Genomic DNA, 16,279 nt, shown 5'->3' with positions numbered 1-16,279 from the left:
ACACTAGCAGTATTTGGTCAGTATTTTACATCAGTATTTGTAACCCAAAACCAGGAGTGGGTGATACATGCAGAAGTTGTGCATATGTTTCTATTATACTTTTCCTCTAATTGTTCCACTCCTGGTTTTGGCTTACAAATACTGATGTAAAATACTGACCAAATACTGCTAGTGTGACTGCAGCCTTAGTCATGTTTCTCTGGTCTTATATAGTAATTTACAATATGTAGTAACTCTAGTTTCACCCAAACCTTCAAGTGGCCAGCTTTCAAGGTTGTATGAAACTGAGATATCATGGAGTTATCAGATGAGGGGCCATAAACCCCTAGAAAATAAAAGCCACAAGGATTTAGATCAAACCACCACAGGCAGAGTTTCAGTAAACCTTAATGTTTTACAATGACAAACAGCAAACATATAGAGGTTTAGAACTGTTTGTGAAGTGAATAAACAAACATTTCTCAAGATTGTGTCACTATGAGCATTGTCTGTCACATCTGTAAATGTTTTACAAGAAATGCTGCTATGTGATTGTCCAAATGCATTCAGTATACAGTACTTTAATCTGGATTCCAAATCGCCATTTGTACATTTTAGGCAGCCAAAGTTATCGCTCTCAAGGAGAGAAACTAATATAGTCGACAAAGAAATATTTGTAATAAATAAATTCACTGTACAGAGCACGTTCACCCTGGTGATCTAGTGGCAGTTAAAGGACACATTGTAGAAGACAGAGTTAAGAAGTAGGCCCAATGTAATGTAATGCCCAATTCCCCTATGTGGGGTCCTTTTTTTACTAAATAAAATAGTGACATCACAGCCCCCTTGCCCAAAATTCACTGTACAGAGCACGTTCACCCTGGTGATCTAGTGGCAGGTAAAAGACACATTGCAGGAGACAGAGTTAAGAAGTAGGCCCAATGTAATGGAATGCCCAATTCCCCAATGTGGGGTCCTTTTTTTACTAAATAAAATAGTGCCATCACAGCCCCCTTGCCCAAAATTCACCGTACAGAGCACGTTCACTCTGGTGATCTAGTGTCAGTTAAAGGACACAATTCAGGAGACAGAGTTAAGAAGTAGGCCCCATGTAATGTAATGCCCAATTCCCCAATGTGGGGTCCTTTTTTTTTACTAAATAAAATAGTGCCATCACAGCCCCCTTGCTCAAAATTCACTGTACAGACCACGTTCACCCTGGTCATCTAGTGGCAGTTAAAGGACACATTGCAGGAGACAGAGTTAAGAAGCAGGCCAATGTAATGTAATGCCCAATTCCCCAATGTGGGGTCCTTTTTTTACTAAATAAAATAGTGACATCACAGCCCCCTTGCCCAAAATTCACCTTACAGAGCACGTTCACCCTGGTGATCTAGTGGCAGGTAAAGAAGAGACATTGCAGGAGACAGAGTTAAGAAGTAGGCCCAATGTAGGGGTGTGGGTCTCTGACACTTGTAATGAGTGCCTGGCCTGGCAATCATTTGCTCATGGGGGTAAATTTTTTTTAAATATTTCATGTGGATCATAGACACCCTTTCCAAAAAATTGACTTTCTGTAGCAGCACAGAACACGTGAACCCTGGTGATCTAGTGGTGGAGAATGAGGAGACATTGCTGAAGACCTCATTACAAACCTAGGCCCAATGTAAAGGATTTTGTCTCCTACACTTGTAATGCCCATACACTAAGTGCCTCTGGCCTGACAAACATTTCCCCGAGGGGGATACATTGATTTAAAACATACTATGGGCATCCGAGACACCCTTGCAAAAAAATTGACTGCCTGTAGCAGCACAGAACACGTGAACCCTGGTGATCTAGTGGTGGAAAATGACGAGACATTGCTGAAGGCCTCATTACAAACCTAGGCCCAATGTAAAGGAATGTGTCTCCTACACTTGTAATGCCCATACACTAAGTGCCTCTGGCCTGACAAACATTTCAGCAAGGGATACATTGACTAAAAGCATACTATGGGCATCCAAGACACCCTTGCCAAAAAATTGACTGTCTGTAGCAGCACAGAACAAGTGAACCCTGGTGATCTAGTGGTGGAGAATGAGGAGACATTGCTGAAGGCCTCATTACAAATGTAGGCCCAATGTAATGGATTGTGTCTCCTACACTTGCAATGCCCATTTGCTAAGTGCCTATGGCCTGACAAACATTTCCCCAAGGGGGATACATTGATTAAAAACATACAATGTGCTGGGACAAGGACGTGGACGGGCTTGATGATGGTGCTGCTTGACTGTGGGCCACAACAGTTGCAGGGCTAGAGGCATCTTCACATGCACAGTGTTCTGGGGATTGGCTTCTACGCAAATCAGTGGAAGAAGCAGTGGTGTGACCTGCAGACAGTGGTCCTGGAGCCTGGGGTTCGGCCCACAAAGTCGGGTGCTTTGCTGCCATGTGCCTGATCATGCTGGTGGTGGTCAGGCTGGTTGTTTTGCTACCCCTGCTATTGCGCGCATGGCAGATGCTGCAAATGGCCTGTTTGGGGTTATCGGCAGAGTCTTTAAAAAATAACCAGACTCGGGAAGATCTAACAGTTGGAATGGCAACTTCCCTCATGTTGGTGTTACGGGGAACAGATACACGCCTTCTGTCTGTGGCCACCACACTGTTTCTTCCTGCCTGTTGGGGTGATATGTCTCCTTCCCCAGGTGTGCTGCTGCCCTTGCTCTGCATGTCCTCCTGCCAGGTTGGGTCAGTCACTATGTCATCCACCACCTCGTCTTCCACTTCTGCACCCTGCTCCTCCTCCTAACTTTCTAGCAATAGCGTCTCATCATCGTCCACCTCTTCTGACACTTTCTCACCATTGCCTTCATGTGACCGGGGCTGGTCAAACCTTTGGGCATCTCTACATACGATCTCAACTGTCCCCACTTCAAGTTGACCAGCTGAGAGTTCTGAATCTTGAAATGGAAAACTGAACAGCACTTCAGAGTGTCCAAGTGTGGAATCCAGTAGCGTAGCTACCGGGGGGGCAGAGGGGGCCATCGCCCCGGGCCCCGCGCTCTGAGGGGGCCCACCCGGAGCTACGCTACTGTAACTGCATCGGCGCTCGCAGCGCGCCGATGCAGTTACATTCTGCGGCAGAGCAGGGAGAATCGATCCCCTGCTCTGCCGCTATGGGGCCCCTGAGCAGGCGGCGGGGGCCCGGTGCCAGCAGTGGGCCCCCCGCCTGTCATTGCACGGTGAGCTGTATCGGCATCTAGCCGATACAGCTCACCGCAGTGATGAGGGAAGGAGCGCTGCCCTGCGCTCCTCCCATCATCCCCCACACCGTCTGACAGCGAGCGCGATGACGTCACCGCCCAGCGCCCACTGTCAGATGAGCGGGAGTAGGGAGCGCCGCTGGAACAAGGAGGAAGAGAGGTGAGTATTTCTTTACTGTGTTTTATATGGGGGCTGCTTGATCTGCCGGGGGGAGGGGTGGCTGCTTGATCTACCTGGGGGGCTGCCTTATTCTACAGGATCTGCCTATAAGGGGGGAGTGCTGCCTTATATACAGGATCTGCCTATAGGGGGGAGTGCTGCCTTATATACAGGATCTGCCTATAGGGGGAGTGCTGCCTTATACACAGGATCTGCCTATAAAGGGGGAGTGCTGCCTTATATACAGGATCTGTCTATAAGGGGGGAGTGCTGCCTTATATACAGGATCTGTCTATAAGGGGGGAGTGCTGCCTTATACACAGGATCTGCCTATAGAGGGGGAGTGCTGCCTTATATACAGGATCTGCCTATAAGGGGGGAGTGCTGCCTTATATACAGGATCTGCCTATGGGGGGGGAGTGCTGCCTTATACACAGGATCTGCCTATAGGGGGGGAGTGCTGCCTTATATACAGGATCTGCCTATATGGGGGGAGTGCTGCCTTATACACAGGATCTGCCTATAGGGGGGAGTGCTGCCTTATACACAGGATCTGCCTATAGGGGGGGAGTGCTGCCTTATATACAGGATCTGCCTATAGGGGGAGTGCTGCCTTATTCTACAGGATCTGCCTATAGGGGGGGAGTGCTGCCTTATATACAGGATCTGTCTATAAGGGGGGAGTGCTGCCTTATATACAGGATCTGTCTATAAGGGGGGAGTGCTGCCTTATACACAGGATCTGCCTATAGAGGGGGAGTGCTGCCTTATATACAGGATCTGCCTATAAGGGGGGAGTGCTGCCTTATATACAGGATCTGCCTATGGGGGGGGAGTGCTGCCTTATACACAGGATCTGCCTATAGGGGGGGAGTGCTGCCTTATATAAAGGATCTGCCTATATGGGGGGAGTGCTGCCTTATACACAGGATCTGCCTATAGGGGGGGAGTGCTGCCTTATACACAGGATCTGCCTATAGGGGGGGAGTGCTGCCTTATATACAGGATCTGCCTATAGGGGGAGTGCTGCCTTATTCTACAGGATCTGCCTATAGGGGGGGAGTGCTGCCTTATACACAGGATCTACCTATAGGGGGGGAGAGCTGCCTTATATACAGGATCTTCCTATAAGGGGGGAGTGCTGCCTTATTCTACAGGATCTGCCTATGCAGGGGGGTGCTGCCTTATTCTACAGGATCTGCCTATAGGGGGGGAGTGCTGCCTTATATACAGGATATGCCTATATGGGGGGAGTGCTGCCTTATATACAGGATCTGCCTATGGGGGGGAGTGCTGCCTTATATACAGGATCTGCCTATAGGGGGGGAGTGCTGCCTTATTCTACAGTATCTGCCTATAAGGGGGGAGTGCTGCCTTACACACAGGATCTGCCTATAGGGGGGGAGTGCTGCCTTATATACAGGATCTGCCTATAGGGGGGGCTGCCTTATATACAGTATCTGCCTATAGAGGGGAGTGCTGCCTTATACACAGGATCTACCTATAGGGGGGAGTGCTGCCTTATACACATGATCTGCCTATAGGGGGGGAGTGCTGCCTTATCTACAGGATCTGCCTATAGGGGGGGCTGCCTTATATACAGTATCTGCCTATAGAGGGGAGTGCTGCCTTATACACAGGATCTGCCTATAGGGGGGGAGTGCTGCCTTATACACAGGATCTGCCTATAGGGGGGGAGTGCTGCCTTATATACAGGATTTGCCTATGGGGGCGGAGTGCTGCCTTATTCTACAGTATCTGTCTATAGGGGGGGAGTGCTGCCTTATATACAGGATATGCCTATGGGGGGGAGTGCTGCCTTATTCTACAGTATCTGCCTATAGGGGGGAGTGCTGCCTTATTCTGCTGTATCTGCCTATGGGGAGGGAGTGCTGCCTTATACACACAATCTGCCTATAGGGGGGAGTGCTGCCTTATTCTACAGGATCTGCCTATGGGGGGGCGAGGGCTGCCTTATTCTACAGGATCTGCCTATGGGGGGAGTGCTGCCTTATTCTACAGGATCTGCCTATGGGGGGAGTGCTGCCTTATTCTACAGGATCTGCCTTTGGGGGTGCTGCCTTATTCTATCGGATCTGCCTATGGGGGGTGCTGCCTTATACTACAGGGTCTGCCTATAGGGGTGCTGCATTGTGCTATATTGAGGACTATCTGGCACATTATACTATATGGAGGTTATCTATGGGGCCATCATACAGTGTGGGGATTACAGTGTTGGAGCCATCAGTTTGAAGGCTACTAACGGGTCAGTATACTGTGTGGGTGGTACTATACAGTTAGGGGGCATTATACTGTGTATAGGGGAGCTGTACAGGGGGGAGACTCAGGACATTATTAAATGTAAAGTGGGTACTTATTGTAATAGGGGAACTCAGGTTACTGTGACTATCAAAGGGGCACACAGAGGGCATTATTATTTTCTAGGGGGCAAAATATGGGCTCTGTTTTCTACGGCACTTGCACCCGGCATTACTATATTATAGAGGGGTGCTTTAGAATTTAGAGGGTACAGAGAACCACAGAGTAGGTGCAGTAATAGGGTCACATAGGGCAGCAGCGGCTCAGTATTGGGGTATCAGGTGCAGGAATAGGGTCACATATGGCAGCAGTGGCTCAGTATTGGGGTATCGGGCAGTAATAGGGACAGATACAGCAGCAGAGGCTCAGTATTGGGGTATCAGGAGCAGTAATAAGGACACATACGGCAGCAGCAGCTCAGTATTGGGGTATCAGGAGCAGTAATAGGGACACATACGGCAGCAGCGGCTCAGTATTGGGGTATCAGGGGCAGTAATAGGGACACATACGGCAGCAGCGGCTCAGTATTGGGGTATCAGGTGCAGTAATAAGGACACATATGGCAGTAGAGGCTCAGTATTGGGGTATCAGGGGCAGTAATAGGGACACATACGGCAGCAGCGGCTCAGTGTTGGGGTATCAGGGGCAGTAATAGGGACACATATGGCAGCAGCGGCTCAGCATTGGGGTATCAGCAGGATGAGGAGTTTGTGCAGGTTGGGAATAGATGGTAATGGCTGGAATGTGAGAAGAGAAATGTGTCTTTGTTGTATTCCCTGCAGCTGAGTCCTTGCCGGAAGAAGTTGTCATGTCGGTCTGGGCCAGATGGAAAAGACGGGAAAAGTGACGATTCCATCATAAAGAACGTCAACGGTAAGTCACCATCTGTAACTGTGCTGTGATCTCTTATATGTTCTGAAGGGCTGGTATTTACCACTGACCATATGGCGGTAATATCCATGTTGGTCGTTATATAGAGATTATCTTCAGTAATAGCGCGGTCATCTGCTGAGGTCTCCTCCACTATTAGGGTGCGTCATCGAGTTGTAATCAAGGTTACCTGGTTAGGGGCCCACTCATAAGCTTCGCCCCCCCGGACCAAAACCCTAGCTACGCCTCTGGTGGAATCAGTTGTCTCAGGGCACTCGGCATGGTGGGAGGAAAGAGGATCAGGGTGAGGAATATCCAGGCCACACTCACGGCTACTCAGACTTGACCGTGTGGAAGACATGGTGGTGGTGGTGGTGGCTAAGTGACTGGAAGCATTATCCGCTATCCAACCAACAACCGTTTTACACTGCTCTGGCTTCAATAGTGGTGTGCTGCGGTCCAGTAGAAACTGGGACAGGAAGGTCAAGTGAGAAGATGTGGGTCTTTGTTGTTGCCCACTTTCACCTTAGCCACGGCCTCGTCCTCTGCATGCACCATTAGCATCACGTCCACTTCCCCATCCCTTGGCCCTTGCCTTGCCCATTTTAAATGGACTACTTTCAAATGCTCAACACTACTGTATTTATTAGTAGCAAAATAATATCTGATCAGTATGCCTGCAAATCTACACCAGGCCAGGCAGGCCTCAGCCTGACATAACAGACTGTATTCAATTTTGGGGGGGTTTTTTTGTGAAGATAATTTATGCAAAATAGTGCTGTATATAAGCAGAGTAACAGACAGCAAAAAAAGTGGAACACCAGCCTACAGTGCACAAACTTGGAGCACACAGATATGAGGGCTGTCACGGAAATACCACACTGGCAAATATGTGGCCTTTTTATAACTTTTTATGCTTAATAGTGCTGTATATAATTAGAGTAACAGACAGCTAAAAAAGTGGTCCATTGGCCTACAATGCCCAAACTTGGAGAATGCAGATATATGAGCGGTGTCACAGAAATACCACACTGGCAAATATGTGGCCGTTTTATATTTTTTATGCTAAATAGTGCTGTATATAATTAGAGTAACAGAAAGCAAAAACAGTGGTACACCGGCCTACACTGCCCAAACTTGGAGCACACAGATATATGAGGGCTGTCACGGAAATACCACACTGGCAAGTATGTGGCCTTTTTATATTTTTTATGCTAAATAGTGCTGCATATAATTAGAGTATCAGTCAGCAAAAAAAGTGGTACACCGGCCTACAATCCCCAACTTGGAGCACGCAGATATATGAGGGCTGTCACGGAAATACCACACTGGCACATATATGGCCTTTTTATATTTTTTAATGTTAAATAGTGCTGTATATAATTAGAGTATCAGACAGCAAAAAAAGTGGTACAGCGGCCTACAATGCCCAAACTTGGAGCACGCAGATATATGAGGGCTGTCACAGAAATACCACACTGGCAAATATGTGGCCTTTTTATATTTCTTTAAGCAAATTAGTGCTGTATATTAGAGTAACAGAAAGCAAAAAAAGTGGTACACCGGCCTATAATGCCCAAACTTGGAGCACAGATATATGAGGGCTGTCATGGAAATACCACACTGGCATGTATGTGGCCTTTTTATATTTTTTTATGCTAAATAGTGCTGTATATAATTAGAGTATCAGTCATCAAAAAAAGTGGTACACTCGCCTACAATCCCCAAACTTGGAGCATGCAAATATATGAGGGCTGTCACGGAAATACCACACTGGCAAATATGTGGCCTTCTTATACTTTTTTATGCTAAATAGTGCTGTATATAATTAGAGTAACAGACAGCAAAAAAAGTGGTCCTCCGGCCTATAATGACCAAACTTGGAGCACACAGATATATGAGGGCTGTCACGGAAATACCACACTGGCAAATATATGGTTTTTTTATATTTTTTTATGCTAAATAGTGCTGTATATAATTAGAGTATCAGACAGCAAAAAAAGTGGTACACCGGCTTACAATGCCCAAACTTGGAGCACGCAGATATATGAGGGCTGTCACGGAAATACCACACTGGCAAATATGTGGCCGTTTTATATTTTTTTATTCTAAATAGTGCTGTATATAATTAGTATCATACAGCAAAAAAAGTGGTCCACCGGCCTACAATGACCAAACTTGGAGCACGCAGCTATATGAGGCCTGTCACGGAAATACCACACTGGCAAATATGTGGCCTTTTTATATTTTTCAAGCTAAATACTGCTCTATATAATTAGAGTAACAGACAGCAAAAAAAGTGGTACACCTGCCTACAATGCCCAAACTTGGAGCACGCAGATATATGAGGGCTGTCACAGAAATACCACACTGGCAAATATGTGGCCTTTTTATATTTTTTATGCTAAATAGTGCTGTATATAATTAGAGTAACAGACAGCAAAAAAAGTGGTCCTCCGGCCTATAATGACCAAACTTGGAGCACAGATATATGAGGGCTGTCACGGAAATACCACACTGGCAACAATGTGGCCTTTTTATATTTCTTTAAGCAAATTAGTGCTGTATATAATTAGAGTAACAGAAAGCAAAAAAAGAGGTACACCCGCCTATAATGCCCAAACTTGGAGCACAGATATATGAGGGCTGTCACGGAAATACCACACTGGCAAGTATGTGGCCTTTTTATATTTTTTTATGCTAAATAGTGCTTTATATAATTAGAGTATCAGTCATCAAAAAAAGTGGTACACCCGCCTACAATCCCCAAACTTGGAGCATGCAAATATATGAGGGCTGTCACGGAAATACCACACTGGCAACAATGTGGCCTTTTTATATTTCTTTAAGCAAATTAGTGCTGTATATAATTAGAGTAACAGAAAGCAAAAAAAGAGGTACACCCACCTATAATGCCCAAACTTGGAGCACAGATATATGAGGGCTGTCACGGAAATACCACACTGGCAAGTATGTGGCCTTTTTATATTTTTTTATGCTAAATAGTGCTGTATATAATTAGAGTATCAGTCATCAAAAAAAGTGGTACACCCGCCTACAATCCCCAAACTTGGAGCATGCAAATATATGAGGGCTGTCACGGAAATACCACAATGGCAAATATGTGGCCTTCTTATACTTTTTTATGCTAAATAGTGCTGTATATAATTAGAGTAACAGACAGCAAAAAAAGTGGTACACCGGCCTACAATGCCCAAACTTGGAGCACGCAGATCAATGAGGGCTGTCACGGAAATACCACACTGGCAAATTGGTGGCCTGTTTTTTTTTAAAAAAATGCCAAATAGTGCTGTATATAATTAGAGCAACATTCAGCAAAAACAGTGGCAAAATGGCCTAAAATGCCCAAACTTGATGCATGCAGAACTATGGGGCCTTTTTTGGTGAATTTAAAGCACACACAAAAAAATTATTAGAACAAGGCTACCATACACAACTATGCTACATATGCCTGACAAACTGTGATTTTTAAACAGGCCTCTGTCTGACAGAATGGACTGTATTTTTTTGGGGGGGGATTAATTTTTGGGAAAAAAAAATTGCAACTAGGTATATAGTAAAGAAGCTGCAGCAGCAGACAGTTATGAAGCTTTGGGAGAGATGCAGTGGAAGCTATGTAGGCACATACAGTGCCTGCAGGCCTTGCACTGATGTGGATATGCTGTGCCCTGCCTACCTAGCGCTGCAATATTAGGACCCACGAATTTCCCTGAAAAAGACTTTTGGTTTCTGAGGAGTTGTGGATTTAAGAGTTGCAGACCTACACTAACTATAAAAACCACGATTCTGACCCTATCTCGGCAGCAGCTCTCCCCACTCTCATTGAATCCAGAGCTGAATGCGGCGAGCAGGGCGGTGCCAGGTCTCTTATACTTGGGATGATGCTGTGTGGCCAAGCCAATCACTGCATGACCACAACAAAGATGGCTGCGGTGTTTCATGGCCTGGCAGACAATCCCTGCAACGAGATTGGGTCTCTAAAGTCCTCCAAAAATGCTGGGTGGAGACACCAGTTACCGCCGAATAATCCCGGAAATGCTTGGTGTACGCCGAGTACACTGATACTCGGGCGAGTAACGAGTAGTGGAGAGCATGTTCGCTCATCACTAGTCTTGATCTGTCACTTATCATTTCACATTTACCTTTTTGCTCTATTCATTCTACTTTATGATTAGGATCTGAATAGGACATTATATAGACCACAGGGCCTGGCAGCGAACCTAGAGCCAGTTCTCCTTGAGCAGGGAACAACATTTGAGTTCCATTAGGGAGCCAAACTACGTGGCTAGGTAGGGCCTGCTAGGGATGCCAATATGGACAGACCTTTCCTACTCATCAGGGTATATTTGCCCTCTTATTTTTAAACAATTGTTGTGTCTTTTCCCTCATATGAGAATTTTAATGCATACTTAATAAAATGTTATGGTATATTTTTCTGTGAACTCTGAATTAATCTTTCATAATCTGTGAGTTTGGCCACATTATATTGTTGAAACTCAAATACATTTTCTAGTTTTGTGTAGAAGGACCTTCCTAAGTTATTTAAGTCTTGAGTGTGACAATCAGGGTAGATTGGGGTCCTAACTAAGACCCTTTTTGAATAATTAAGTTTGCCAAGACTGGTAGGGTTTAAACATATAATAATTCAGTAAAAGGTAACCAGTATAATGTGAATTGTCCCTAAACCCTATAAACTCTTGACTGAGCCAAGAGTTCATGTGTGTGAGGGATTCAAGAAAGATGACTTTCTACAAAACAAGTGTTCAGCCAATGTGGACACCTTCATTGACCAATACCTTCATTGCTGTTTGTATAGTTATGATACCTACACCACCGTGTTAGGTAATAGTTTGAATTCGATGGTCTTATGTCTATCTTCAACCTTAAAAGCTATGGAGCCATGTATTACTTTGTATGTTGACAGCATTAAAATCTACTACTTTGTTTTGACATTTTAGATTGAAGTTTGAAGAAATCTTTAAACTGTGGAGAACAGAAGCCATGGAGCAAAATCGTTTAAGAGTCATCAGCGATGGTCAGTAAGGTCACTTTGGTCACACCAGTAATAAAAGATGAATACAAATGGATATGTTCAACATAAGCATGCAACAGTTGCTGACACCTCCATTATGAACAGCAATTGAGAAATGGCTCAGTTTCAGTTGTTTTCTAATCCATCCTCTCTTTGGTGGAGTTCAGCCTCAATAGATTTTATATTTATATGTATCCAAGTTGAGGAACATACATTTGGTGACCATCAGACACTTGGTTGTGTGGGTAAAACCGAGATACTACTGGCATAGTTACTTATTGGCCACTTCAAGTGGCTGGATCATCAGTTGTAAGTGGCTGATGCATTATGGATCCTTAGGAGTTGTCCCATAAGCAAAGGTTAATTTTATTCACTAGATTTTGGAATGAACTTAAGGTCCAGCATAGGAAATCATTAAAAAATTGTCCCTGTGCTGTGATAATCTTATAACTGTTGCCCTGCTGTGTAATGTGTAATGGTTGTGTCTGATGGGAACATGGTCTGATCATACCACAGCTCCTGGGCAGGGGAGGAAGCAAAAGAGAGTATAGAGACAGGACAGCATGGGATCACAGATGATTCCTTCTGTGAGGTAAAACATTTCTTAACCCCTTCCCGACCCATGACGCCACGTAGGCGTCATGAAAACCCGTGCCAATCCGACCCATGACGCCTATGTGGCGTCATGGAATGATCGCGTCCCTGCAGATCGGGTGAAAGGGTTAACTCCTATTTTACCCGATCTGCAGGGAGAGGGGGAGTGGTGCTTCAGCCCAGGGGGGGTGGCTTCACCCCCCCCGTGGCTACGATCGCTCTGATTGGCTGTTGAAAGTGAAACTGCCAATCAGAGCGATTTGTAATATTTCACCTAAAAAACTGGTGAAATATTACAATCCAGCCATGGCCGATGCTGCAATATCATCGGCCATGGCTGGAAACACTAATGTGACCCCCCCCCCCACCCCACCGATCGCCCCCCCACCGCTCCGTTATAGGGTCCGGTCCCCTCCGTCCGCCTGCCGGCTCCCCCGTCCTGCTGTCCGCTCCCCCGTCCTCCTGCCCGCTCCCCCCCTGCTCCTATGTCACCCCCCGTGCTCCGACGCCCCCCTCGTGCCCCGATCTCCCCCCCCTTATACTTACCGAGGCTCCCGGTCCCCGTCCGCCTCCATCATGGGCGCCGCCATCTTCCAAAATGGCGGGCGCATGCTCAGTGCGCCCGCCGGCCGGCAGATTCTTAGAGGTACATTTTGATCGCTGTGGTAGGTTCTATCACAGCGATCAAAATAAAAAAATAATAAATAAACCCCCCCCCTTTATCACCCCCATAGGTAGGGACAATAATAAAATAAAGAAAATATTTTTTTTTCTTTTTCCACTAGGGTTAGGGTTAGAACTAGGGTTAGAACTATGGGTAGGGTTAGGGTTACGGGTAGGGTTAGGGTTAGGGGTAGGGTTATGGCATGTGCACACAGAGCGGATCGGCCGCGGATCCGCAGCGGATCGGCAGCGGATCGGCCGCGGATCGGCCGCGGATCGGCAGCGGATCGGCCGCGGATCGGCAGCGGATCGGCAGCGGATCCGCTGCGGATCGGCCGCGGATCCGCAGCGGATTGGCAGCGGATCCGCAGCGGATTGGCAGCGGATCCGCAGCGGATTGGCCGCGGATCCGCAGCGGATTGGCAGCGGATCCGCAGCGGATTGGCAGCGGATCCGCAGCGGATTGGCAGCGGATCCGCAGCGGATTGGCAGCGGATCCGCAGCGGATGGGCCGCGGATCCGCAGCGGATCGGCCGCGGATTGGCAGCGGATCCGCAGCGGATTGGCCGCGGATCCGCAGCGGATTGGCAGCGGATCCGCAGCGGATTGGCCGCGGATCCGCAGCGGATTGGCCGCGGATTGGCAGCGGATCCGCAGCGGATTGGCCGCTGCGAATTCGAAGCAGTTTTCCATCAGGTTTACAGTACCATGTACACCTAAGGAAAACCAAATCCGCTGTGCCCATGGTGCGGAAAATTCCGTGCAGAAACGCTGCGTTGTATTTTCCGCAGCATGTCAATTCTTTGTGCGGATTCCGCAGCGTTTTACACCTGTTCCTCAATAGGAATCCGCAGGTGAAATCTGCACAAAAAAACACTGGAAATCTGCTGTAAATCCGCAGGTAAAACGCAGTGCCTTTTACCTGCAGATTTTTCAAAAATCGTGCGGAAAAATCTCACACGAATCCGCAACGTGGGCACATAGCCTTAGGGTTAGGGTTGGAATTAGAGTTAGGGTTGGAATTAGGGCTAGGGTTTGAAATAGGGTTAAGATTAGGCTTGTGGTTAGGGTTACGGATAGGGTTAGGGGTGTGTTGGGGTTACAGTTGTGGTTAGGGTTGGGATTAGGGTTACGGTTGGGATTAGGGTTAGGATTAGGGTTGGAATTAGGGTTACGGGTGTGTTGCGGTTAGGGTTGTGGTTAGGGGTGTGTTGGGGTTAAGGTTGTGATTAGGGTTATGGCTACAGTTGGGATTAGGATTAGGGGTGTGTTGGGGTTAGTGTTGAAGTTAGAATTGAGGGGTTTCCACTGTTTAGGCACATCAGGGGTCTCCAAACGCAACATGGCGCCACGATTGATTCCAGCCAATCTTGCGTTCAAAAAGTCAAATGGTGCTCCCGCCCTTCCAAGCCCCGACGTGCGCCCAAACAGTGGTTTACCCCCACATTTGGGGTACCAGCGTACTCAGGACAAACTGGGCAACAACTGTTGGGGTCTAATTTCTCCTGTTACCCTTGCAAAAATAAAAAATTACTTGCTAAAACATAATTTTTGAGGAAAGAACAATTATTTTTTATTTTCACGGCTCTGCGTTATAAACTTCTGTGAAGCACTTGGGGGTTGAAAGTGCTCACCACACATCTAGATAAGTTCCTTCGGGGGTCTAGTTTCCAAAATGGGGTCACTTGTGGGGTGTTTCTACTGTTTAGGCACATCAGGGGCTCTGCAAATGCAATGTGACGCCCGCAGACCATTCCATCAAAGTCTGCATTTCAAATGTCACTACTTCCCTTCCGAGCCCTGACGTGTGCCCAAACAGTGGTTTACCCCCACATATGGGGTATCAGCGTACTCACAACAAACTGGGCAACAAATATTGGGGTCCAAATTCTCCTGTTACCCTTGTGAAAATAAAAAATTGCTTGCTAAAACATCTTTTTTGAGGAAAGAAAAATGATTTTTTATTTTCACGGCTCTGCGTTGTAAACTTCTGTGAAGCACTTGGGGGTTGAACGTGCTCACCACACATCTAGGTAAGTTCCTTGGGGGGTCTAGTTTCCAAAATGGGGTCACTTGTGGGGGGTTTCTACTGTTTAGGCATATCAGGGGCTCTGCAAACGTAACATGATGCCCGCAGACCATTCCATCAAAGTCTGCATTCCAAAACGTCACTACTTCCCTTCCGAGCCCCGGCATGTGCCCAAACAGTGGTTTACCCCCACATATGGGGTATCAGCGTACTCAGGAGAAACTGGACAACAACTTTTGGGGTCCAATTTCTCCTGTTACTCTTGCAAAAATAAAAAATTCTGGGCTAAAAAAATATTTTTAAGGAAAGGAAACACATTTATTATTTTCACGGCTCTGCGTTATAAACTTCTGTGAAGCACTTGGGGGTTCAAAGTGCTCACTACACATCTAGATAAGTTCCCTTGGGGGTCTAGTTTCCAAAATGGAGTCAATTGTGGGGAGTTCCTACTGTTTAGGCACATCAGGGGCTCTGCAAACGCAACCTGACGCCCGCAGAGCATTCCATCAAAGTCTGCATTTCAAAACGTCACTACTTCCCTTCCGAACCCCGACGTGTGCCAAAACAGTGGTTTACCCCCACATATGGGGTATCAGCGTACTCAGGAGAAACTGGACAACAACTTTTGGGGTCCAATTTCTCCTGTTACCCTTGGGAAAATAAAAAATTGTGGGCTAAAAAATCATTTTTGAGAAAAGAAAAATTATTTTTTATTTTCATGGCTCTGCGTTATAAACTTCTGTGAAGCACTTGGGGGTTCAAAGTGCTCACCACACATCTAGATTAGTTCCTTGGGAGGTCTAGTTTCCAAAATGGGGTCACTTGTGCGGGAGCTCCAATGTTTAGGCACACAGGGGCTCTCCAAACGCGACATGGTGTCCGCTAATGATTGGAGCTAATTTTCCATTCAAAAAGCCAAATGGCGTGCCTTCCCTTCCGAGCCCTGCCGTGCGCCCAAACAGTGGTTTACCCCCACATATGGGGTATCATCGTACTCAGAACAAACTGGACAACAACATTTGGGGTCCAATTTCTCCTATTACCCTTGGGAAAATAAAAAATTCTGGGCTAAAAATCATTTTTGAGGAAAGAAAAATTATTTTTTTATTTTCACGGCTCTGCGTTATAAACTTCTGTGAAGCACCTGGGGGTTATAAGTGCTCACTATGCATCTAGATAAGTTTCTTGGGGGGTCTAGTTTCCAAAATGGGGTCACTTGTAGGGGAGCTCCAATGTTTAGGCACACAGGGGCTCTCCAAACGCGACATGGTGTCCGCTAACGATTGGAGCTAATTTTCCATTCAAAAAGTCAAATGGCACGCCTCCCCTTCCGAGCCTTGCCGTGCACCCAAACAGTGGTTTACCCC

General features: G+C 46.6%; 1 protein-coding gene across 4 annotated transcripts in view; it reads left to right on the top strand.

The window, feature by feature from the left end:
- The window catches only part of LOC143770345 (NACHT, LRR and PYD domains-containing protein 3-like), a 54,626-nt gene that overhangs the window by 23,508 nt on the left and 14,839 nt on the right, over nucleotides 1-16,279 (top strand). For 3 of the 4 annotated variants that reach the window (XM_077259890.1, XM_077259906.1, XM_077259900.1), the window contains one exon: nucleotides 11,553-11,629. In XM_077259890.1, the coding sequence (XP_077116005.1) occupies nucleotides 11,553-11,629 (77 nt within the window). Of the gene's footprint in view, nucleotides 1-6,532; nucleotides 6,577-11,552; nucleotides 11,630-16,279 lie in introns of those variants that run through there. The other variant, XM_077259914.1, reaches the window with a different exon arrangement.

This window comes from Ranitomeya variabilis, chromosome 1 (assembly GCF_051348905.1).
Source record: "Ranitomeya variabilis isolate aRanVar5 chromosome 1, aRanVar5.hap1, whole genome shotgun sequence".
NCBI classification, from domain to species: domain Eukaryota; kingdom Metazoa; phylum Chordata; class Amphibia; order Anura; family Dendrobatidae; genus Ranitomeya; species Ranitomeya variabilis.
Note: the sequence above shows the minus strand (reverse complement) of the source record. Positions and strands in the feature narration are given on the sequence as shown.